Here is a 25621-nt window from a genome sequence, read left to right on the forward strand (position 1 = left end):
CAATCAATCAATCAAGTTGCATTTTATATAGCGCTTTTCTAGCTGCAAGAGCCACTCAAATCGCTTAACATATCTGGTCAAATCTGAATTTCATACACCTGTTACAAGCCGTTTTCTGTACAATCATTGACTTGGTCCTCTCGGCTATCGCGTAGGGAAAAACAACGGAAGGGTTGGTGCATGTGGATGTTGTGAGATCCTGCAGATAGTTAATGTTCAGCTGTCCGGTTGCACACTCGGTGATGTCGCCAAAAGCCCACTCCTTCCTTCTAGCATGGAGAGAGGTGAGCCTCTCCGACATCACTTCCAACTTGGCCGTGGCTGAGAAACCGCTCCACATGCGGTCCTGGATGATGGTGGACTTCAGGATGGTCTGAAAGTATTCATGGACAGGATCTCAAGGCGCAGCCAAGGTGAGGAGTGTGTCCGTTTTGGGAACCTCAGAATTGCATCTCTGCTCTTCGCAGATGATGTGGTTTTCTTGGCTTCATCAGAACGTTACCTCCGGCGCGCACTGGGGCGGTTTGCAGCTGAGTGGGAAATGGCTGGGACGAGAGTCATCACCTCCAAGTCTGAGGCCATGGTTCTCTACCGGAAAATGGTGGCTTGCTCCCTCCGGATTGGGGATGAGTTGTTACCTCAAGTGAAGGAGTTCAAGTATCTGGAGGTCTTGTTCACGAGTGAGGGTAGGATGGAGCGGGAGATTGACAGGCGGATTGGTGCAGCATCAGCAGTAATGCGGACGTTGTACCGGACCGTTGTGGCGAAGGAGGAGGTGAGCCAGAAGGCAAAGCTCTCAATTTACCAGTCAATCTTCGTTCCAACCCTCACCTTTTGCCATGAGCTTCGGGTAGTGACTGAAAGGGCGAGATCGCGGATACAAGCGGCTGAAATGAGTTTCCTCCGTAGGGTGTCTGGGCTCAGCCTTAGAGATAGGGCGAGGAGCGCGGACATCCCGCGGGAGCTTGGAGTAGAATCGAAAGGAGGCAGTTGAGGTGGTTCGGGCATCTGATTAGGATGCCGCCTGGGCGCCTTCCTTGGGAGGGTTACCGGACACGACCAACTGAAAGGAGACCCCGGGGTAGACCCAGAACTCGCTGGAGGGACTACATGTCCAAACTGGCCTGGGACCGCCTTGGGATCCCCCAGGAGGATCTGGAGGGCGTTGCTGGGGAAAGGGACGTCTGGAGTGCCCTACTTAGCTTGCTGCCACCGCGACCCGACCCCAGAAAGGCGGCTGAAGAGGATAATAACAAATGTTATTTAACGGCACTTTTCATAAGACTCAAGGTCACCTTACATCATATTGTAACGTGCACGGATAAGTAGACACGTTAGCCTTTGGCTAACGGGTTCGGACCCTTTAGTCAACTGGTTAACGTTGTCACCTGCGGTGCGGAATACACGAGTTTGCACCCCGGCTGTGACGGTCCGGCCGGGGACGCCCTTCCCGAAGGAAGTGGGCAATGTAACAATCACGGATGAATAGGATCGGTAGCCCTTGGCTAACGGGTCGGACCCTTTAGTCGACTGGTTAACGTTGTCGCCCGCGGTGCAGGACATGCGGGTTCGCGTCACGGCTGTGGCGACGGTTCCCGGGCTGCCCCCCTAATTCGCTGCAATATACAACAACAAAGCAGTAAAACCTTCAGTACAATCAACAATAAAACACAATAAGCAACAGCGCATAGCTCAACAAGGAATTAAATCAAGATGCAGTTAAAGGGAGTAAGCTAGTTTAAAAAGGTGGGTTTTAAGAGCAGTTTGGAATTATGTAATGGAGTCCAGTATGCAAATGTGACGGGGAAGGGAGTTCCAGAGTTCGGGTGCAGCATATGTGAAAGCCCTGGCACCCATTGTGCAGGGAGCGAGATGGAGTGTCTGAAGGAGGTCTGTGAGATAGGCAAGGGATAGATTATGAAGAGCTTTAAATGTTGAAAAAAGAGTTTTAAAGTTGATCTGCTTTGACACAGGAAGCCAGTCTAATTGAATCAGCGGGGCAGAACTGGTCACGGCCAGAGCGTCCACTGGGCAAGGCATTCATTAGGCCACCCTTACCCGAGGGATAGTGGGTGTAGATCGGTGTGATGTTTGGGGACTCGTTCTCCAGCAACCCCTCTGGCCCAGCAACCGAAAGCATTCTCCCTACGTCTCCTTCGCGGCCTGAAGGTAATGCAACCCATGCGAGGCTTCAGCGTGTAAAATAGCAAGAGCAGCCGACGCGAGTTTGAAGGAAGCTGGTGTTACGACTATCTCCTTCTTGCGGAAACGTGAGCCAGGGGAGTTATTCGACAAGCGTTCCGGCCATATGCCATTGGGTTAATCGGAAAAAGCTAGAAATATATATATGCACATTTTTTTTAAGAATCAGCGGCAGAGAGAGAGACAGTCAGTGGACTTTGACGTGTAATAGTCCGTGCTGTAGAATTCTGGATGAGTTGAAGTCGGTGAATAAGTTGGATGAGGATGCCTACCAGGATCACATTGTGTCGCGACCGAGGGCTACTTCCCACGCCACAAGAATCAGATCCACCCAATACACAGGCAACACGCAAGAACACTAATTACAAAGAGTTTATTCATATAAGGCACAAATAACAGGGCTGTAGTTAAGCAGGCCGCTGTAATAGGGCACCACCAGAGGGCAGTCATCTTTCCACTGACAGGCTCAGGCTAAAGAACCAAACCCTCCCCCATACAACACATTACGTTAAAAACCACAACAATAGATAGGTGACAAAACACGGCAATCATCAAAGCACAGGGCACATCTTAAGTTAAAACACATCAATCTAGAAACAGCAAATTCATCCCACTTATACAGCAGTGCTTATACTCCACACCACAAGGGGGAGTAATCAACCCAATGTCAGCAGGTGGCAACAAACACACTCTTGCAGTTCCCGCCACACTAATAAAAGCCCCGCGTAACATAAAATCAGTCCGTACTGGTCGGCAACCTCTGCCGACCAGTACTAAAGTCCAATGTACTGGCCACAACAAAAAGGAGGAGAGTCAACCCACTGTCCAGAAGACTAATAGCAGCCAGAGTCCACAGTCACCCAGTCTAGACTGGTGACGTCACGTTCCAGGGCGTAAATGGAATGGTGCCGTCTCGATCAGGCCGAACGCCCCCCACTGGCACTTCAGTGTGAGTGTAGTCGCTCGAGGCTCCGCCCCCAGCTACAGAGGAAGCGCAACGACAGGGCTCAGCTTCACGGCCTCACCGAGCCGAGGACGAAAACTAGCAATGGGACAACACCAACAGAATGGAAACACAACGTCCCTTCATCTGGACGAGTCGAGAGCGTTGTACACAGAATGGTCACCCGTCGCTCATCTCCTCCTTCCACTTCCCGGATGTAGCGCACATGTGATGAACACCGGTCTCCTCGGCAGTAGGTTAGCTCGCGCTGCAGTCGCTCTCTCGGCGCCGGTCCCACCGCTGTCGTCCGTCCGCCTTCCGCATCACAGCTCCCCGCCGGTATGCTCCTCCCCTCGTTCATCATACTGCTGCTTTTATGAAGGGAAGCAACCTATCCCGGTCCAGTGTTCACTCACTCATCAAGCAATCAGTCAGTCATTAGAGCCATTGCAATTAGTCCTTAACACAGGCGAGTGTCCATTCTCAGTTACAAGAAAGTCTGTCACAGCGAATCCACATACAGTCCATAAGCACAGATAGACCCCCCGCAACTCCACAACATATAAAACCCACTCATAAGAGTCACATTACAATAATAATAACCACAACTTATATTCACATAACTGACTATGAGCCAGGACACTTGACAATTGCAGTACTCAGTGCGTGATGTGACCAAAGTACTGACTAAGACTTCCTGTTGCGTTAATGCAGGGCGTGGTCTGGAGGTGTTTCACAGATGGAAAAAGGCCATCTGGGGACATTGTTCATATGACTGGAACCGACTATCTAGGATGACACCAAGGCTCTTAGGTATGGTGGCTCCAGTATTGGCCAGTGAGCAAATGTAAAGTTGCATATTCTGCATCCATGGGTGCAGGAGTAGGGGTTTTGTAGGAGCTGATAAAAGCTTTGAATAACTACAATAAGCAGTAAACGCAGGAGACAATAGAATCAGCATACTGCAGTAGCAGGGGTTCTGTAGCCCGCCAGCAGACATGAAGATGCAAATTGTTCTAGCTAGCAAGCTCATGTTGTCCCAAGGCCCGGAGGCTTGGGAACACCCTGGAGATCACAGACATGTTTCAATCAGATGCCTTCTGCTTTTGATGTATCATGGCTAAAATAAACTGCCTGAACTGAGCACTTCTCCTAACCACACCCCAACTCCGACAGCAAGGCTTGATGCACACTTTCTCCATCCACCTCCTAACCACACCCCACCATCATGCCAGCACCGACAGCAAGGCTTGATGCACACTTTCTCCATCCACCTCCTAACCACACCCCACCATCACGCCAACACCGACAGCAAGGCTTGATGCACATGTAACCCACATGATTACATGTACCCTGTGACGTATGTAAGTTCCACGAGTAGCCTCTAGGAGGCACACGAGCTACAGAGTTTAAACCATGCAAACAACCGTCGACAATAGAGAAGAGAAATACGGATATTTAGAAATACGGACAACTTTGACTATGGATACCTGAATTATTGATATTTGAACTACGGATATTTGAGCTACAGGACATTTGAACTACGACAAAAAAGATCCCTCCCACGAAGCTTCCTTAGTGAGCCGCTAGCCAAAGCTAAAAAGTAAACAGCTTTCTGTGTTCCATGTAATCATAGCCATTTACGTAGGATATCTTGATTTTATCCAAAGACAGATGATCTCCCGTTGAAGGAAGAAGGAAGACTCTTTTCTCTTGTGTTTTGTACGCTGCTGGATTCCTGGTGAGATGAGTTTAAAATCTTGAAATCTAAAGACTGACAATTTTCCATTGGTTGCTAAGCTAAGCTAACCCAGCTAAAACGTATATCTATGATCCTTAGCAGTTCCCATATGATTCAGAGCTTTAAAACCAGTCAGGACACCCGGTCCATAGGGTTTATTTGATGTAGGAATGTTAGACATTTTAATATAATAATATGCTTGTTGTTAAAAAAAACCTGTAAGCTCCAGTTGCCACTAGCCACCGAGCCAACTCGGGCTACATGGCATCCATGGAACCCATAGCAGCCAGCTAGACGTGAATTCACGTTGATAGTGCCGCAGCCTGGCTGCGATGACATTGTTTCTAACTGTTCTTACAGCAATAGGCAGTTGTCATTCAGCCGCATATTAGTTATATGTAGGAAATGATTTAATTCTGAGAATTGACTCTAGATATGGGTATTTTTATTTTGTTTGTAATTGTTTGATAGAGATTGCAATTAATAAGGAATCTGTACAATTTTGTGCAGACTGGTTTTGTAGTACCCCGAACAACCCCCCTTGCTACACCCTTTTGGAACCCTTGGATACCCCCTTTGGATTGCCCCCATCATCGCCCTGGATTTGGATTCATCATCATCGCCTCTACATTAACTTGCCCCTGTGATTGTGGTAGGATCTGGACATTGCACCTTGCACAGATTGGAAGACTGAATCATTCCCCCTTTTCTTTTCTTTATTATTTTCTTTGAGTGCACTCATACTTTATTTTGGATTATTTTCTTTAATTTGTTAGTGTAGAATATGGCTGCATAAGTAATATATTAGAAGGGTATAAAATAGAATATAGATAGATATAGACAATAAATAGAATATTAGGAAGAACTTTTAAAAAGTATAATAGAGTAAAATATATATATATATATATATATATATATATATATATATATATATATATATATAACACATCTAATTTAGTATTGATATTGAAATAACTTTACTTTGAACTGTTGAAATAAATTGGTTTTTTTATTGTAAACTATACCCACGAGTGTGTGTGTTGTCTTTGGGGTGAGTACTAGAATCCGGTCTAGAAAAAAACCTACACCAATCTCCACTGAACTTAGACATTAGACTGTAAACTGTCCCTGCGCAAGCATAGGCCCATTCCCCTGTCGTGCAGGTTACAGAAAGTTGGCGAGCCAGCCAGGAGATTGGTTAATTAGCGTTTCAGGCCATATACTACCCCACTGACCACACCTCTCTATAAAATACTTGATTATATATTTTTTTATTTTTAAAATAACACAGTCAATATGGATCTTTGCAATTAGTATAAAGTCCATGGACAAAACTGCTTATTAGTTGAAGGTGTCAATAAAATGAGCTCTGCCGAAACGATAATAAGCTTCTTCGAACAACATGGGAAGATCTCATCCTGCATCAGAGTTGTGGATGAGCCCAACCAACCTAATGGTAGGGTAATAATAGAATTTGAGTGTGAAAAGTCAATCACCAGGATAACCCCAGATACCCTTGGCCTTATACCTAGCCCTGTTGATCCAACTACTCTATGGAATGTCAGAACAATTAGACAAATATGTCAAGAGGAAATAGGCAAAGACTTAGCCCAGCAATATTTCGAAGAACTCAGCGTTATTGGTGGTAGTGCCATGTCAGGCTATGCCTCCATCTTAGAAAATGAACTGAGGCGCATTCGGTCTACAGCATCACAGAAAACTGACAACACGTCTTTACCGGAACACAGCCCTATGCAAGACACTAAGCCTAGCATTGATGTTGAGCACACGCCTAGCATGACCCAAGAATGTAACAGACGGCCATCTATATCTGACATTCACCGTGCTCCAACCACACACTCATCCATGCGTAATTCAATGAGCCTTGAAGAAGACATAATTAATCCCCCGAGCATCCAGAACGTAGTAGTAGAACATGTTATTAAGAATGAGTCAACACAACCATACAGTAGCCCAAGTAAAATTCGAACCTTCTCAGGTAGGCTTCCAAAGCCAAATGGGGAAGTAGATTATGAAGCTTGGAGAACTCAGGTTGAGCTGCTTCTAAGTGACACCTATGTCACCGATTCACAAAAAATCAGAAAGGTTCTAGAGAGTTTGGTTGGTCCAGCTTCTGACATGGTGAAACCGCTTGGTGTCAATGCAAACCCTGTTGCGTACGTAAACCACATCGAATCAGCCTTTGGAGTCGTAGAAGATGGAGAAGAGCTTTTTGCTGCATTCTTGAGTGCAAACCAGAATTCTGGAGAGAAGCCATCTGATTATTTATTCAGACTTCAGACCCTCCTCACTAAAGTCATCTCTAGAGGGGGAGCTTCACTTGTAGATTCAGAAAAACACTTAATAAGACAGTTCTGCAGAGGATGCTGGGACCACTCGTTGATTTTAGGTCTTCAGCTTGAACAGAAAAAAAATAGCCCCCCCCTTATTTCCTGAATTGCTTCATCAGCTTAGGACAGAAGAAGGCCGTCGTTCAGCTAAACTAGATAGGATGAAGAAACATCTAGGGAGCTCAAAAGCTTCAGTGCATGCCCACACTGTTTATGGAATCGAAGCCCCAGCCGAAAACAAAAATGAAGACACACAGAAACTCCGCGATGAGGTAGCTGAGTTAAAGAAACAAATTGCAACCCTGTCCATCAAGGAAGAACCACAGCCAAACAGAACTCAGATTGAAACCAGCTGCATGGTCATGAATGCCTCCACACCTCGAATTTACACGCCTCGTTTTCCCAAGCCATGGTTCTGCTTTAAATGTGGTGGAGATGGTCACATTGCTGCCCACTGTGTGAGTGCCCCCAACCCCGCTCTTGTCCATCAAAAGAACACCAAGCTGAGACAAAAACGTGAAGCTCACAGGAATACGCATACCCTCACCTCCATGCCTTTAAACTAGTAGCAGCTCCTGTTTCGGGACGTTCAGGAGCTAAGTACCAGCATAAGAGTCCCAAACCCATTAATGATATTATGAATAGAACCCAGACAAGAAAAAATAGATACAGACAAAGATACCAAAATAGCCAATCCCTTCCCTGTGAACTTGTAGGGCCACGCTGCACTGCATCTGTCTCCATTGAAGGAATAGAATGTGAATCAATCCTTGACACCGGTTCCCAAGTAACAACCATTTCAGAGACATTCTACTTGAACCACTTATCGTTCCTCCCCATCCAGCCCATTCAGACTCTTTTCCAGATAGAAGGTGCAGGTGGCCAACATGTTCCTTACCAGGGTTATATCCAAGCCCTCATCTCCTTCCCCAGCAGCATCACTGGTGTAGCTGAACAGGTCTCTTCATTAGTTCTCATTGTGCCAAATTGCCATTTTAACACTCAGATTCCCCTATTGATTGGAACCAATGTCCTTGACAGATTATATGAAGGTGGCATAGAAAAGCATGGAAGAGAATTCTTACAAAGGCCCAATATCAATAGTGACTGTATCTTGCTGTTCCAGCATGTTGCCCTAAGTCATCAGAAGAGATTTCAGCCAATCATGTTAAGTTGCATGGACGCCATCCTGTCACCATTCCACCAGGAAGAAAAGTGTCTGTCTTTGGAGATGTCAGAGTTAAGAAACATTTCCCACGTTCCCTTTTCGTGGTCGAATCCCCTGAAACCGTTTCCTTACCTGGTGGAGTGTTCGTTGAAAATTCCTTGATAGAAACTCCACTTCGATCTTTAAACAAGATTCCTGTCATTCTCAGAAATGTGACTGATCGTAGTGTCACACTGCATCCAAGGCAGGTGATAGCTGAAATGATGGTAGCACAGTATGTGATGCCGTCTGAATCCCAAAATATGACTGTGCCTGACATCCCTCAGTCTCAGAGTAACACCACCAACTTTAATTTGGAAGATTCCCCCATTCCAGAAGAGTGGAAAAAACGGATCACACACCAGCTGAACAGCATGCCAGAGGTGTTTGCTGTTGATGACTTGTCTCATGGTCATACAACTGCAGTAAAACATCGCATCCGACTCCAGGATGAGGCCCCTTTTAGAGAGCGACCCAGACCCATTCATCCCTCTGACAGAGAAGCTGTCAAACAACACCTAAGAGAGCTGCTAGACGCTGGAATTATTCGCGAGTCAGAGTCTCCATTTGCTTCCCCCATTGTAGTTGTCAAGAAGAAGAATGGTGCAATAAGACTCTGCATAGATTTCAGGAAGCTGAACATGAGAACGATCAAAGATGCCTATGCTCTCCCCAACATCGAAGACACCTTCTCTGCTCTTAGTGGAGCCAAATGGTTTTCTGTCATGGATCTGAAGTCAGGCTACTATCAAGTAGAAGTTGCAGAGGAAGATAAGCACAAGACCGCTTTTGTCTGCCCTCTAGGCTTCTATGAGTTTAATCGTATGCCCCAAGGTGTGACAAATGCACCAAGCACCTTTCAGAGACTGATGGAGAAATGTGTTGGAGACCTGCATCTCAATGAAGTACTAGTATTTCTGGATGACCTGATTGTCTTCTCTGACACACTAGAAGAGCACGAGGCCAGATTGATGAAAGTGTTGAACCGGCTCAAAGACTATGGCCTAAAGTTGTCCCCTGAAAAATGCCATTTTTTCCAGACTTCTGTTAAATACCTTGGCCATGTTGTAGATGCCAATGGAGTCCACACAGATCCAAGCAAAGTCTCTGCTTTGAGAGAATGGCCTCAACCCACCAACAGAAAAGAGCTCAAATGCTTCCTAGGATTTGCTGGATATTACCGACGTTTTGTGGAAGGGTACTCTAAAATAGCAAAGCCATTGAATGCTCTAACTGCTGGCTATGTTGCTCCAAGGAAAAGAGGGAAGATTTACAAGAAGGACAGGGTCAAGACTTCCATCAATCCCACCTTACCTTTTGGAAATGAGTGGACTGAAGAGTGTGACGTTGCTTTTAGAACTCTCATAGATAAACTGACTTCGGCCCCTGTTCTTGCCTTCGCCAATCCCAATCGTCCTTACGTCCTGCATACTGATGCCAGCCGCGATGGTCTCGGTGCTGCGCTCTATCAGGAACACGATGGGAAGCTGAGGGTTGTAGCTTATGCCAGCAGAGGACTATCCAGAAGTGAACAAAACTATCCTGCCCACAAGCAAGAGTACCTCGCCTTGAAATGGGCCATCTGTGAGAAATTCCATGATTACCTCTATGGAACAGAATTTCAGGTTTTAACAGACAATACCCCCCTAACTTATGTGTTGACCACAGCAAAGCTTGATGCAGCAGGACATCGCTGGTTAGCCGCTCTGTCAACCTACAGATTCACCATAAATTATAGGGCTGGGATCAGCAATCAAGATGCCGATGGGTTGTCCAGAAGACCCCAGAGTCCGTCAGAAGAAGATGAGGAGTTCAAGCAGGAGAAAGCGAGGATAGAAGAGCTGAAGCAAAGGGTTTTGGATGGAGAAAGCAAAACTGTTTCTGGTGACATGCTGTCTGCTTCATGTCAACGCCACTCTGTGACCACTTTGGCTGACTATTTGCAGCCAGAACTCCCCATTCTTGCTGAATCCTTAGCTTTAGATGCTTCTGCCATCCCTGATGACTTTGTGTTCTCTGGACAAGGCACCCTCCCTGGAATGACTCACAATGACTGGTATCAGTCTCAAAGACAGGATCCATCTATCAGACGTGTGATCAGTTTCATTCAAGGAAACCGAAAACCCACTTTTCAAGAGATGTCCTCTGAACTGTCAGAAGTCAAGCTGCTCCTTAGAGAATGGAATAGACTAGAGCTTATAGATGGAGTACTGTTCAGGAAATGTCTTGATCGTGGGAATCAGATCTATCAGCTGGTGCTGCCTAGTAGCCACAGAGAAAGAGCATTGCAAGGCCTTCATGATGAAGTCGGTCATCTTGGCGCTCAGCGTGTCCTTCATCTTGTTCGTTCCAGATTTTTCTGGCCAAAGATGTTTCAGTCTGTTGAACAGAAGTGTAGGACTTGTGAAAGATGCGTGAGGCGGAAAGCCAATTCCCAGCATGCTGCTCATATGGAGAATATACAGACCAGTTATCCCCTTGAACTGGTGTGTATGGATTACCTCTGTATTGAGCCTGATAGTAAGGACACTAGAAACATCCTCGTCATCACGGATCACTTCACCAAGTTTGCCGTTGCCATCCCCACAAAAGACCAAAAGGCGAATACGGTTGCCAAAACACTGTGGGAAAACTTCATTGTACAGTATGGTTTTCCAAGTCGCCTTCTCAGTGACCAGGGGAGAGATTTTGAATCCCACACCATCAAGGAGTTGTGCTGTCTGACTGGAACCGAAAAGATCAGAACCACGCCATACCATCCACGTGGAAACCCTGTCGAGAGATTTAACAGGACCCTTCTCAGCATGCTCGGGACACTAGAAGACAAGGATAAATATCATTGGAGGGACTTTGTCAAACCGCTAGTCCATGCATACAATTGCACGAAAAATGACACCACAGGCTACTCTCCATATGAATTGTTGTTTGGTAGACAGCCAAGACTACCCATTGATCTGGTTCTAGGCCTTACACCAGACCAAATGGATTCAAGTCGCATTCAGAGTATGTTAAACATCTTCGACAGCGCCTCCAAGACAGCTATGCACTTGCTTCTGAAAGCTCTAAGAAGATGGGAGAGAAGAATAAAGCCAGGTTTAATAAAAAAGATCAGAGCCGCAGAACTTGTTACCGGAGATAGAGTCCTGGTGAAGAATGTCAATTTAAGAGGAAAACATAAACTTGCGGACAGATGGGAAAAGGAAGTCCATACTGTGGTGAAGAGGATGGGAGATGGCCCAGTGTATGTCGTCAAGCAAGAACAGGGTGAAGGTCCACACCGTACCCTTCACAGAGACCTTCTTCTGCCCTGCGGCTTTCTACCTGTTACAGATAAAGTCTCAGAACCTGACACAAACTTACCAACAAGGAGGCTTAGACGCAGGGAAACAGTCTCGCAGCAGACCAGGCACGACAATATTGTTGACCCAGATATGCCCAGCAGTGACGAGGATGAGGATTGCTATCCACAGATCTCCACAAGGTTTCCCCAAAGCATTAGGACAACCACACAGGCCACCCCTCTAGCACGTGCCACGGAACTGTTGAACCCAGTCGGGTTGAATCCAAGTCCGTCGGAGTTCTCCCAATCTGATAGTCCACTCCTTAGTGAAGTACCCCATACCCCTGAGTCTGTTCACAATCAGTTACTTGAAAAGAAACCAATTGGGCGTGAGACAGAAGTAGTCACAGATGAATTCTCTCAACCTGTTCGAAGACACTTACCTGAGGGAGACCCCGCATCATCCACTACTGTTGTACCTCAATTTGGACCTATTGAAGGACGTTCACCTGAAAACAACCCACTTGAACCCGAGAGTGCACTGCCCACTGGTGTGACAGGCCAGGCTGACCTGTCTGACGGAAACCCGTCTGAGAGCGAACCGATCAGAAGATCTATCAGAGAAAGACATCCCCCTGAGAGACTCTGTTATGGTGAACTAAGAAGACCTTTAGTCCTAGCCATGGCCTCATTTTTCGAAAGTTTGGGCAGAAATGTCCCTGATTCTTCTAGAGTGCCCTCTGCAAGACCATACAGTGTTTAGACACATGCAGAGACTGATGCGGTTTAGTGGGGGAGAATGTAACCCACATGATTACATGTACCCTGTGACGTATGTAAGTTCCACGAGTAGCCTCTAGGAGGCACACGAGCTACAGAGTTTAAACCATGCAAACAACCGTCGACAATAGAGAAGAGAAATACGGATATTTAGAAATACGGACAACTTTGACTATGGATACCTGAATTATTGATATTTGAACTACGGATATTTGAGCTACAGGACATTTGAACTACGACAAAAAAGATCCCTCCCACGGAGCTTCCTTGGTGAGCCGCTAGCCAAAGCTAAAAAGTAAACAGCTTTCTGTGTTCCATGTAATCATAGCCATTTACGTAGGATATCTTGATTTTATCCAAAGAAGGAAGGAAGGAAGAAGGAAGAAGGAAGACTCTTTTCTCTTGTGTTTTGTACGCTGCTGGAATCCTGGTGAGATAAGAGTTTAAAATCTTGAAATCTAAAGACTGACAATTTTCCATTGGTTGCTAAGCTAAGCTAACCCAGCTAAAACGTATATCTATGATCCTTAGCAGTTCCCATATGATTCAGAGCTTTAAAACCAGTCAGGACACCCGGTCCATAGGGTTTATTTGATGTAGGAATGTTAGACATTTCAATATAATAATATGCTTGTTGTTAAAAAAAACTGTAAGCTCCAGTTGCCACTAGCCACCGAGCCAACTCGGGCTACATGGCATGCATGGAACCCATAGCAGCCAGCTAGACGTGAATTCACGTTGATAGTGCCGCAGCCTGGCTGCGATGACATTGTTTCTAACTGTTCTTACAGCAATAGGCTGTTGTCATTCAGCCGCATATTAGTTATATGTAGGAAATGATTTAATTCTGAGAATTGACTCTAGATATGGGTATTTTTATTTTGTTTGTAATTGTTTGATAGAGATTGCAATTAATAAGGAATCTGTACAATTTTGTGCCGACTGGTTTTTTAGTACCCCGAACAACCCCCCTTGCTACACCCTTTTGGAACCCTTGGATACCCCCTTTGGATTGCCCCCATCATCGCCCTGGATTTGGATGCATCATCATCGCCTCTACATTAACTTGCCCCTGTGATTGTGGTAGGATCTGGACATTGCACCTTGCACAGATTGGAAGACTGAATCATTCCCCCTTTTCTTTTCTTTATTATTTTCTTTGAGTGCACTCATACTTTATTTTGGATTATTTTCTTTAATTTGTTAGTGTAGAATATGGCTGCATAAGTAACATATTAGAAGGGTATAAAATAGAATATAGATAGATATAGACAATAAATAGAATATTAGGAAGAACTTTTAAAAAGTATAATAGAGTAAAATATATATATATATTACACATCTAATTTAGTATTGATATTGAAATAACTTTACTTTGAACTGTTGAAATAAATTGTTTTTTTTTATTGTAAACTATACCCACGAGTGTGTGTGTGTTGTCTTTGGGGTGAGTACTAGAATCTGGTCTAGAAAAAAACCTACACCAATCTCCACTGAACTTAGACATTAGACTGTAAACTGTCCCTGCGCAAGCATAGGCCCATTCCCCTGTCGTGCAGGTTACACACACTTTCTCCATCCACCTCCTAACCACACCCCACCATCACGCCAACACCGACAGCAAGCTATGATGCACACTTTCTCCATCCACCTCCTAACCACACCCCACCATCATGCCAACACCGACAGCAAGACATGATGCACACTTACTCCATCCACCTCCTAACCACACCCCACCATCACGCCAGCACCGACAGCAAGACATGCTGCACACTTACTCCATCCACCTCATGAAATGGTTTTATTTCTGCATCTGTCGTTGTTTGCCTTTACTTCATCTTTATGTCCCCTGAAAACAGCACACACACACACACACACATGTATATATATATATACACTGCTCAAAAAAATAAAGGGAACACATAAGCAATGCAATGTAGCTCCAAGTCAATCACACTTTTGAGATATCAACCTGTCCAGTTAGGGAGCAACTCTGATTTGTGAATCAATTTCACCTTTTGGTAAATTGTCTAATTTCCACCAGGTGGAAATTAGACAATTTGCAAGACAACCCCTATAACAGGAATGGATTTGCAGGTGGTGGCCACAGACCATTTGCCTGTCCTCATCTTTTCTGGCCGATCTTTGGTTAGTTTTTCATTTTGCTAGTGCCCTCACCACTAGAGGTGGCATGAGGCGGTATCTGCAACCTACAGAAGTTGCTCAGGTAGTGCAGCTCATCCAGGATGGCACATCAATGCGTGCTGTGGCAAGAAGATTTGATGTGTCTCCCAGCACAGTGTCCAGAGCATGGAGGAGGTACCAGGAGACAGGCCAGTACACCAGGAGACGTGGAGGGGGCCGCAGGAGGACAACAACCCCGCAGCAGGACTGCTATCTGGTCCTTTGTGCAAGGAGGAACAGGAGGAGCACTGCCGGAGCCCTACAAAACGACCTTCAACAGGCCACTAATGTGCAGGTTTCTGCTCAAACAGTGAGAAACAGAATGCATGAGGATGGTATGAGGGCCCGACGTCCACAATTGGGGCCTGTGCTCACAGCCCAACACCGTGCAGCCCGATTGACCTTTGCCAGAGAACATCTTAGTTGGCAGATTGGCCATTGGCGCCCTGTGCTCTTCACAGATGAGAGCAGGTTCACACTGAACACATGTGACAGACGTGAGAGAGTCTGGAGACGCTGTGGAGAACGTTCTGCTGCCTGCAACATCCTCCAGCATGACCGGTTTGGCGGTGGGTCAGTGATGGTCTGGGGAGGCATATCCTTGGAGGGCCGCACAGGCCTCTACGTGCTAGCCAGAGGTACCATGACTGCCATTAGGTACCGGGATGAGATCCTCAGACCCATTGTCAGACCATATGCTGGTGCAGTGGGCCCTGGGTTCCTGCTCATGCATGACAATGCTCGTCCTCATGTGGCCAGAGTGTGTCAGCAGTTCCTGTATGTTGAGGGCATTGATGCTATGGACTGGCCTGCATGTTCCCCAGACCTGAATCCAATCGAGCACCTCTGGAACATCATGTCTCGTACCATCCGCCAACGCGATGTCGCACCACAGACTGTCCAGGAGTTGACCGATGCCCTGATCCAGGTCTGGGAGGAGATCCCTCAGGTGACCATCCGTCGTCTCATCAGGAGCATGCCCAGACGTTGTAGGGAGTGCATACAGGCACGTGGAGGCCACACACACTACTGAGCCTCATTTTGAATCGTCTTGAAGAATTTCCACAGAAGTTGGATCAGCCTATGTTCTCATTTTCCACTTTGATTTTGAGTATGATTCTGAATCCAGACCTTAATGGGCTAATGATTTTGATTTCCATTGATCATTCTTAGGTTATTTTGCTCTAAACACATTCCTCTGTCTAATAAATAAAGATTTTCAGCTGAAATATTTCATTCATCGAGGTCTATATTGTGTTTTTTAGGTGTTCCCTTTATTTTTTTGAGCAGTGTATATATATGCATGGGTGCTAGGGTGGTGTTTAGCTCACACTGTGTTTCTTCATGTGGTGTGGCATGGTAATGTGTGTAGAGGAAACGTGATCAACACAAAGTGGCAGCAGCAGAACTGAGTTGAGATAAGCGCAACCTTTACTGATAGAGCGGTTATCACAGTTAAAAAGTGCTCCTCAGAACAAATATGGGAAATAAAAGATAAAATATAATTGCAGTATAACATGGTGAAATGTTGTATGAATATGTTGGAAAAACTAAAACTAATATGAATAACAAAAAACATTCAAGGGGGAATGCATAAAACAAAATACTAAATCAACCCCAAAAATGGTGTGGAGATGAAAGATGAATTATCATGCCCACAAATGTGTGTTTTAAAAATGATTTCTAGGAGGAGGACACTGAATCAGAAAGCCTAAACTTGGTGGAGAGGTTGTGTAAGAGGGCCGGGACCGTGACAGGGAAGATGTGGTCTGGATTCCACAGCCCAGGCTGTTGTGGAAGCACACAGGGCTGTCTGGAGCTCTCAGGCTGCCAGCTGGTCTGTTTAACGTAAGCTGAACATTAAATCCTACATTTCAACAGAAGCCCATCAAGCAGAGCTGGAAAGCAAGTGATGCAGTACAAGATGTGTTGTTCCAGCCAGGGTCCTCCTGGCTCGAACCTGGATCAACTCTGACTGATGCAGTGGATCTTGGATAATCACCTGCGCCACCAAGGGTGGAGAAAACACACATACAGCCTTACATTACATTGCATTACATAACATTACATTACATTACATAACATTACATTACATAACATTACAAAACATTACATAACATTATATTACATAACATTGCATTACATAACATTACATTACATAACATTACATAACATTGCATTACATTACGTTACATTACATAGCATTACATTACATAACATTACATTACATTACATAACATTGCATTATATTGCATTACATAACATTGCATTACATAAAATTGCATAACATTACATTACATAACATTACATAGCATTACATAACATTGCATTACATAACATTGCATTACATTACATAGCATTACATTACATTACATTACATTACATTACATTACATTACATTACGGGCTAACTAGCTTTAATGGGGCTGACAATGTGGGCCAAAGTGGTGTAACAGTTAATAGTCTAGATTATCTGAATGTCCAAATCCATAGATTTTGGACATTTACAGGAGAACCAGCACCAGATATATCAACCCAGTGTCTGGTAGCTATGTCTGATAGGTAAGTTGTGATCCTCAGTATCCACTGGTGCACTTGGACCCAGCTGCTCACAGCAAGGCATACACTTAGGAACCGTGTCAGGGCTATGAAGAGCAGGGAAACCAGAAGGGCATTTTGTAAAAATAAGTGATTCCCCATAAACGAAGTCAGCTGGTTGGTATTGTGCTTTCATAATACTGAGGCGGGCACGGTAACTTAGGTCTTATTGCAGAGGGTATGAGGATGCCTTTCTTTCTTTTCTTTCTTTTTGTTTTTTGAAAGCTTTATTTTCCCAATTTCAAGCTTTTTGAACAGGTATACAAGACACACGAACAACAACAACAACAACAACAACAAAAAGAAACATGTAGGAGTCCCCCCCTCCCCCCAAGGCTCAAGAAAGAAAAAAAGGACTCTGCAGGGATTTCTTATTCCAATTCCACATAATAACCATATTGTTGAAGACGATATAAAGTGGTACACATATATCTATAGGTATTGTCGTTACAACCAGGTAAATAAAAAGTACATTCAATAAAAGGGAAAACCTTCAATAAAGTCTATGAAAGGACTCCAGGTCAAAGTAAGGTTTTTGCGGGTTTTACATATTTTATATCGGAGCTTTTCTAAAGGTAGAAAGGACAGCACCTCCCTCAACCACTGCAAAAATGATGGCGCTTTATTCGACTTCCAGTTAAATAGGATAAGTCTGCCTGCTAGTAATGAGGCAAATGCTAGAGCATGTGCCTGCAAAGTTGTGACCTTACAGTTAGGGGGCGGTATGCCAAAGATGACTGTGTGAAAATCAGGGGTTATGGTGTGTTTACAGATATGTGAGAATACATTAAATATCTGTCCCCAATAACGGCTGAAGGGGAGCATGCCCAGAACATGTGTCCCACCGAGGCTGGACTATGGCTGCACCTCGGACAGCCAGGGTCTGTGGTGGGAAAGATTCTGGCAAGCTTGTCCCCCGAGTAGTGAAGACAGTGAAGCACCTTAAACTGAATTAACCCATGTCGTATACACAACGAGGAGGTGTGTATACGAGTTAAGCTGTCCCGCCACGCCTCTTCAGAAAGCTCTACACCCAAATCTCTCCCCCATGCAGTTTTTGTTTTGTCCCAGGACATCTGTTTCAATCCCTGTATCAGTGTGTAAATTATAGAGACCCATTCTTTCCCAAAGGGATCCTTCTCTAGAATAACATCTAATTGGCTCCTGGTTGGCAGATATGGAAATGAGGGAAACACTCTCTTGGCAAAACTACGGATGTGAAGGTATCTAAAAAAATGGGATCTGGGTATGTTATGGTCTTTGGTAAGTGTTTCAAATGAGGCGAATGTTCCATCTTTAAATAGATCACAGAAAAACACCAGTCCATTTCTATGCCAATGTTGAAATGCGTTATCTAACACAGATGACGAGAAGAATTGATTATTTGCTACTGGGAAAAGACCGCTAGCATGCTTTAATCCACAATGCCTCCTAAACTGGAGCCATATCCTAAGTGAAGCTTTAACCACTGGGTTTGTTATTTGTATGTTACGATTATGTGGTAGTGGAGAGGTGAATATCGGTAAAGGATTGGATAAGAGCTCCATGTGAACCCAATCTGTACCCTGTTGATTCTCATTTGTAAATGCCCAATGTAAAAGTTTTACAATGTTCGCAGCCCAGTAGTAACAAATAAAGTTAGGCAAGCCTAATCCCCCTGTCTCCTTAGGGTCCTCCAAGTATATTTTCTTCATCCTGGGGTTTGGATTGTTCCAGATGAATGATGAAATTAATCTATCTAATTGTTGAAAAGTTGTCTTAGGTATGAATATGGGAATCATTTGAAAAAGATGGAGAAATCTGGGTAAGACTGTCATTTTAACTATATTAATGCGGCCCGCTAATCAAATTGGTAGCGTTGACCACTTTTTAAAATCTTGTTTTGTTCGTTCTATTAGTGTTTTAAAGTTATGGTTATATAACCTCCCCATTGCATGGGGGACTTTGATTCCTAAATATGTAAATACATTATGTTCAAGTTTGAATGGAAAGCTAGAGTAGTCTCTATCAGTGTGGTTAATCGGAAAAAGCAAGCTCTTTGAATAGTTTATCTTATAACCTGACAGGCGACCAAAGTTATCCAGGTGTGGTGGGGAGTGCTTCATTGGTAGGTTGAGTGGTTGTGAATGCAGCTCCAGGCCTGACTCCTCCCCTCAGCCAATCTCTTCATCAGGGCCAGGTTATCTAAGCCACCTGTGACCACCTGTGAAATCCTTTTTTTTTGCCTTCTCTCTTCCTCGGCCTCGTATGTGTCTGGTAGTTGGTGCTGCAGTTCCTGAACTTCTAGCGTGGAACTTCTAGTGTTTGCTGCCACTGTTGTGCTGGTTATCAGGAGTATTTCCTGGTGTCAAGGTTCCCTGCTAGAGGTGGTTCTCCTGCTGCTGTTTTGCCTTAGTTTCTTTTGATTACTAACTGGGTTGACCCTTCTTTAGTTTGGGTTTTTGTTGTTGACCCATTTGACTTATTTTGTTAGTTATTCCCGTCAGCGGTCTGAGTGTCATCTTGTGGGAGGCTAGGCACTTGTGGTGAGGTCCCTGCATGTGTGTGCGTGTGTGAGTAGGAGCACCGGGACATGTGTGGTGAGTTCACCAGTCTGCTGTGAGGTTTGCTGTGGGTTTGCTGTGCTGCACGGAAGGTGAGTATTGGTAGCACCCCTGGGCACTCCTCAGTTAGTCTGCCTTCCACACTTGCCCTCAGCCTAGTTTTCTAGTTTGGTTACCATTATTTCTGTAGGCTGGGCATTTTTTGGTATTTTATAGTGGGTTTTTTTACATTTTCCTAATTGTATTAAAATATCCTTTTTACAAATTATTTGTAATAAAGATTCAATGGCTTCATGTTGGTTTTAATCGTTTTTTTCCTGATTTCCTTAGCAGCTCCAATCCCGGTCCTTTCTTGTTTTGATTAATTAAACAAAGTATTTATATTTTTGAGCCACGTCTCTGTCCTTTTTCAGTAGCGAATCTGTTCTCCTGGTTAAGCTCCAGATCCCTAATTCTGGTTTTAAAGAGAAATAGTATTTCCTGGGGTGCAATTCCCCAGGTGGCGTTGTCGGCCCTTTTCTTCGTCTTAGCCCTCCGCCACATTTTGGCGTTGTCGGCAGGATACTGATAAGGCAGAGACGTGTAGTTTTTTTTTTTCTTCTTCCAACCCGGTTGGTTTATTCAGTCACTTGTATTGAGTTTTGTGTGGGCAAAACGGCAGCGGGTCCTGGACGGATCCCTGAATTGCCGGCCGGTGCTCTGAACTCTTCTGCTCTGTGTCCCACCATGGAGGAGGAACGTGCCCAGCTAAAAGACTTGGTCACACAGTTGCAAGCTGAGAATCGAAGGATGCGGCAGGAACGGGAAGCCAACCAGCCTGGGTCCACCACCACATCAAGTGCTTCAGCCTCTGGGCAGTCTTCAGTCCAGGTCCCAGTAGCAGAGAGACTGATTTATCTTCCCAGAGACAGGAAGTGTCCAATGTTCAGGGGTAGGACTGGCCTGAGCATTGTTGAGTGGATTGAAGAGGTCCAGGCTTGTATACGGGCTCGACACTTATCCTCATCTGAGCAAGCACTCTTCATGTATGAACATTTAGAAGGAGAGGCAAGGGAAGAGATTAAGTACCGGTCACAGGAGGAAAGGGAAGATCCAGCTAAAGTTTTGGCTATATTACAAGAACTGTATGGGTGTAGTAAATCATATGTGTCCTCACAGGAAGACTTCTTTTCCAGAAAGCAGCAGGAGGGGGAAACGCTGCAAGAATTTTCCCATGTTTTAATGGGTCTAATGGATAAAGTGGTCAAAAAGGCTCCTAATGGTCTTGTAAACAAAGATATGTTACTCAGAGACAAGTTTGTCGAGCGTGTGTTTGACTGCTCCCTACGCAGGGAACTTAAACAATTTGTCCGGGGTCACCCTACCGCCACATTGATAGATGTCCGCAGTGAGGCCATTAAGTGGGAGCAAGAAGGGATGCCAGGGGGTGGGAGAGGTAGAAGTCATTCTGTCCCCTCTGTAATTGGTTTCCAGCACATAGTCCAGGGCGGCCATGCCAGCTATAGCAAGACAAGTAATACCTTAGTCAGTTCTGAGCTAAATGAACTGAAGGAAATTCTCAAAAATCAGCAAGAGCAGTTGAACCAGCTTACCAGAAGTCTTTCAGCCCTTAATAATGTCCCCAAAACTCAGTTGAATCATCGCAAGAGAACTGCCATTTGTTGGAGGTGCCAACAGCATGGTCACTTATCCAGGGAGTGTCGTAGTGAGTATGTAGCTGCGCAGCCCAGTCAGCCTCTGTAGCAGCGCACTCCAGCTCTGATAGGGACTGTCCTTTAAACCAGGGAAACTTTCACCCCCTGAACTGCTGAGCCAAAGTTCAGGTGGGGGCGCCTCCGGCTCAGAGTCCGTAGCAGATGGTTCAGAAAATTTGGTGTCAGCTTGCCCAACTATGAACATACTAATGGGTGGGGTTTCAGTTCCATGTCTGGTTGACACGGGGTCAATGGTATCAACTGTGACTGAGAGTTTCTTTGTATAGCATTTTGAACTTTGGGGCCCAGAAAAACTCCATTCTTGCAACTGGTTAAAGCTAAATGCTGCTAATGGGCTGGCAATCCCATATGTAGGCTACTTTGAGTTGGATGTACAGCTATGTGGTAAAGTGATTGCCAACCGGGGAGTGTTTGTGGTTAAGGATCCCCCACACAGTGTACCCTCAAGTACGGGTTGTGTTGGGGATGAACATTATTAGGGAATGTTACAAGGAGTTGTTTGTACAGCATGGCCCTGCCCTCTTTAACTTACCCTCTGTGTTGCAGGCTCCCACCACAATTCGGCAGGTCCTCCAGCAATGTCATCTGGCCCAGGCAAATGCCCCCCCTGATAGCTCAGGTTGTGTAAAAGTGAAAGGACGGAGGGTATGTAGAGTCCCAGGGCGTACTATGAAGATTGTGGCAGCTACCTGCTCCCAACATTACCTATCAGACGATGTTTTATTTGAGCCCCTTAGTCAAGGTTTGTCTGCAGGGTTGTTGGCATCCCCAGCACTGGTCAGCGTGACTAGGGGTACTGTTTACATCCCTATTGTCAATTTAGGGACCCTGGATGTTTTGCTGTACCCACGCACTGTGCTAGGTACACTGACTCATGCTCACCTGGTGAGCTTACCTACAGGTCTTGAGGAAGAGGTAGTAGCAGCCACAGTTTCCTCACAGACTGTTTCCAGTTCAGTGCAGGAAAAGATTGCTGCAGTTGACTTAACAGCTCTCACAGAGCTGGAGCAGTGTCAGGTCAGGTCCTTGCTGCAAAAGTATAGTGGTGTCTTTTCTGCTAATGATGGAGACATAGGCTGCACTAATCTCATTTCTCATGATATTCCTCTAGTAGATGAGGTACTTGTACGTCAGAGATATAGGCGGATCCCTCCTTCAGAGTATGAGGCAGCCAATGCCCACATCCATCAGCTGCTTAAGGCACAGATTATCAGAGAAAGTAGTAGCCCCTTTGCCTCTCCCATTGTGCTGGTAAAGAAAAAAGACGGTAGCCTTCGTTTGTATGTCGACTACCAGCTCTTGAACAGCAAGACCCGCAAGGATGCCTTTCCCTTGCCCTGTATTGAAGAGTCCCTCGATGCCCTATCAGGGGCCCGCTGGTTCTCCACCCTGGACCTTGCTGCAGGCTATAACCAGGTACCAGTTACAGAAAAAGACAAGATAAAGACTGCATTTTGCACTCCGTTTGGGCTGTTTGAGTGGAATCGTATGCCCTTTGGGTTGTGCAACGCCCCAAGTACTTTCCAGAGACTAATGGAGAGGATTTTTGGGGACCAGCACTGTCAGTCATGGTTACTGTACTTGGATGATGTGGTTGTCTTCTCTTCCACTGTAGCAGAACACGTGGAGCGTTTGGATGCTGTGCTGGGTCGCTTTCAGCGAGAAGGTCTCAAAGCTAAGCTGGAGAAATGCTCCTCCTTCAAGCCAGAGGTAGGCTATTTGGGCCAGGTTATATCAAGGGATGGTGTGTCCACAGATCCCAGCAAGATTGAAGTGGTTTCAAAGTGGCCACGACCTAATCATGTGTCTGAGTTGCGCTCCTTTCTAGGATTTGCAAGCTACTACTGACGTTTCATTGAAGGGTTTGCAAAGTTAGCCGCCCCTCTGCATGGCCTAGTAGCTGAACTGACTGGCACAAAGTCCCAGAAACCAGCGGAGAAGAGCCTACCTGCTGCATGGACGGAGGAGTGTGAGCTTAGCTTTGAGGGCCTTAAAAGTAGGTTGGTGGCTGCTCCCGTCTTGGCCTATGCCAACTTCAACTTACCCTTCATTCTAGAGGTTGATGCCAGCTACAATGGACTGGGTGCTGTGCTCTCCTAAGAACAGGACGGTAAGGTTAGACCTGTAGCTTATGCTAGCCGTGGCCTTAGGCCTACAGAGCGTAATATGAACAACTATAGCTCTATGAAATTGGAGTTTCTGGCCCTTAAATGGGCCATGACTGAAAAATTCAGAGACTACCTACTAGGACAGAAATGTGTGGTGTACACCGATAACAACCCTCTTAGTCATTTAACCACAGCTAAGCTAGGGGCTACAGAAAAACGCTGGGCTGCACAACTTGCGGCATTTGATTTTACCATCAAGTACAGGCCTGCCCGAAGTAATCAGAATGCAGACGCCCTTTCTCGGCAGCACCCCGCCAGTACAAATATAGGAGACTATGTAGCCTCTGGCATCCACATCCCAGAATCACTGCAGCAGGCTTTTAGGACTAAGCAGGCAATTCTGGCTACCCAAGCCACCATCTCAGCTCTCCCTTGTCACACCAAATCTGACTTGCATGTTTTACAGGACGCTGACCCAACCATCAAGGGATTTAGGAGATTCTGGACCAGGAGGAAGGGTCCTGATGCAGATGAGCGTCGCCAGGTCTCCAAGGAAACTCTTATGCTGGTCAGGCAGTAGGACCGGATAGTGGAACAACACGGGGTGCTATATCGTCGAGTTTGCCGTCCGGAGGAAGGAGAAGTTCTTCAGCTGGTGCTACCCCTGTCACTTAAGAACCAGGTCCTGCATCAGCTGCATAATGAACATGAACATCAAGGGGTTGAACGAACAACTGATCTGGTCTATCGGTGGTGCTATTGGCCTGGAATGCACCGTGACATCAAGCAGTGGTGCCTGGAGTGTGAACGTTGTCAGGTAGCTAAAGACACTCAACCTGCTGCCTGTGCTTACATGGGCCATTTGCTTGCCTCCCGCCCAAATCAAATACTAGCTGTTGATTTTACTGTGCTAGAGCCATCAAAAAATGGAATGGAGAATGTCCTTGTCATGACGGATGTTTTTTCAAAGTACACTCAGGCAGTCCCAACTCATGACCAACAGGCTTCTACGGTGGCCAAGGTGCTGGTCAATGAGTGGTTCTGCAAGTTTGGAGTGCCAGGCCGTCTCCACTCTGACCAAGGCAGGAATTTTGAGAGTCATCTCATCCAACAGCTCTGCAGTATGTATGGCATCGAGAAAAGTCACACCACTCCCTACCATCCAGCTGGTAACGGCCAATGTGAGCGGTTCAACCGCACCCTACACAATCTCCTTCACACCCTGCCTGTAACCAAAAGGAGAGATTGGTCGTGTTACCTACCTCAAGTGACTTTCTCATACAATACCACAGTGCATTATGTCCACTGGTGAGTCACCATTCTTTTTGATGTTTGGGCAAGAGCCACAGTTGCCTGTTGACTTCTTTTTGGACAGAGTACAGGAACCTGTGGCCGGCAGCACCCATGACTGGATCGTGGAACATCAGACCAGGCTACGCCATGCATTTGAGGGTGCCACCAAACACTTGGAGGCCACCGCTGATCGACGTAAGAAGCACTATGATCAACGTGTGCGACCTGTCCTCCTGCAGGAAGGTCAGTTGGTATACCTTAGGAATGTTGGTGTTAAGGGCCGTCACAAGATCCAGGACATCTGGAGTTCTATAGTGTACAAGGTGAAGGCCCCCGCAGTGGGAAGATCAGTGTACACTATTGCCCCTGTGGACAACCCTCAGCAGCTAAAGCATGTCCATCGTTCATTATTAAAAAGTAAACTGGATCAAGTGACTGTCTGCCCCTCTAGTGAGCCATCGCAAGAGATGGAACCCCCTTCGGTGGAGGACTCTTCACAAGATGGTGAATGGCTTGTGGTGGTCCAGGAACCAACTCCTGTGCCAGTGGACAAGCGACAACGTTTGCCAGCTCATGCCACTTCTCTGTTAAACCAGCCCAAAATGACTGTGCCCCCTTCATATACAAGCCCACTGACTGATACTACTGATTCTCCAGGCACCAGCGAAGCAGCCCGG

The 25621-nt window shown here is 45.7% G+C and overlaps 1 protein-coding gene across 1 annotated transcript in view; it reads left to right on the forward strand.

The window, feature by feature from the left end:
• Positions 1 to 242: 242 nt before the first annotated feature.
• LOC130129089 (uncharacterized) overlaps positions 243 to 25621 on the forward strand; it is a 31787-nt gene continuing 6408 nt past the window's right edge. Inside the window, 9 exon segments of the mRNA XM_056298884.1 lie at positions 243 to 371; positions 8900 to 9688; positions 9725 to 10219; positions 10745 to 11404; positions 16376 to 16525; positions 20564 to 21263; positions 22655 to 23869; positions 24734 to 24948; positions 24950 to 25505. Coding sequence (XP_056154859.1) covers positions 243 to 371; positions 8900 to 9688; positions 9725 to 10219; positions 10745 to 11404; positions 16376 to 16525; positions 20564 to 21263; positions 22655 to 23869; positions 24734 to 24948; positions 24950 to 25505 — 4909 coding nt within the window.

Source organism: Lampris incognitus, chromosome 18, assembly GCF_029633865.1.
Source record: "Lampris incognitus isolate fLamInc1 chromosome 18, fLamInc1.hap2, whole genome shotgun sequence".
Taxonomy (NCBI): Eukaryota; Metazoa; Chordata; class Actinopteri; order Lampriformes; family Lampridae; genus Lampris; species Lampris incognitus.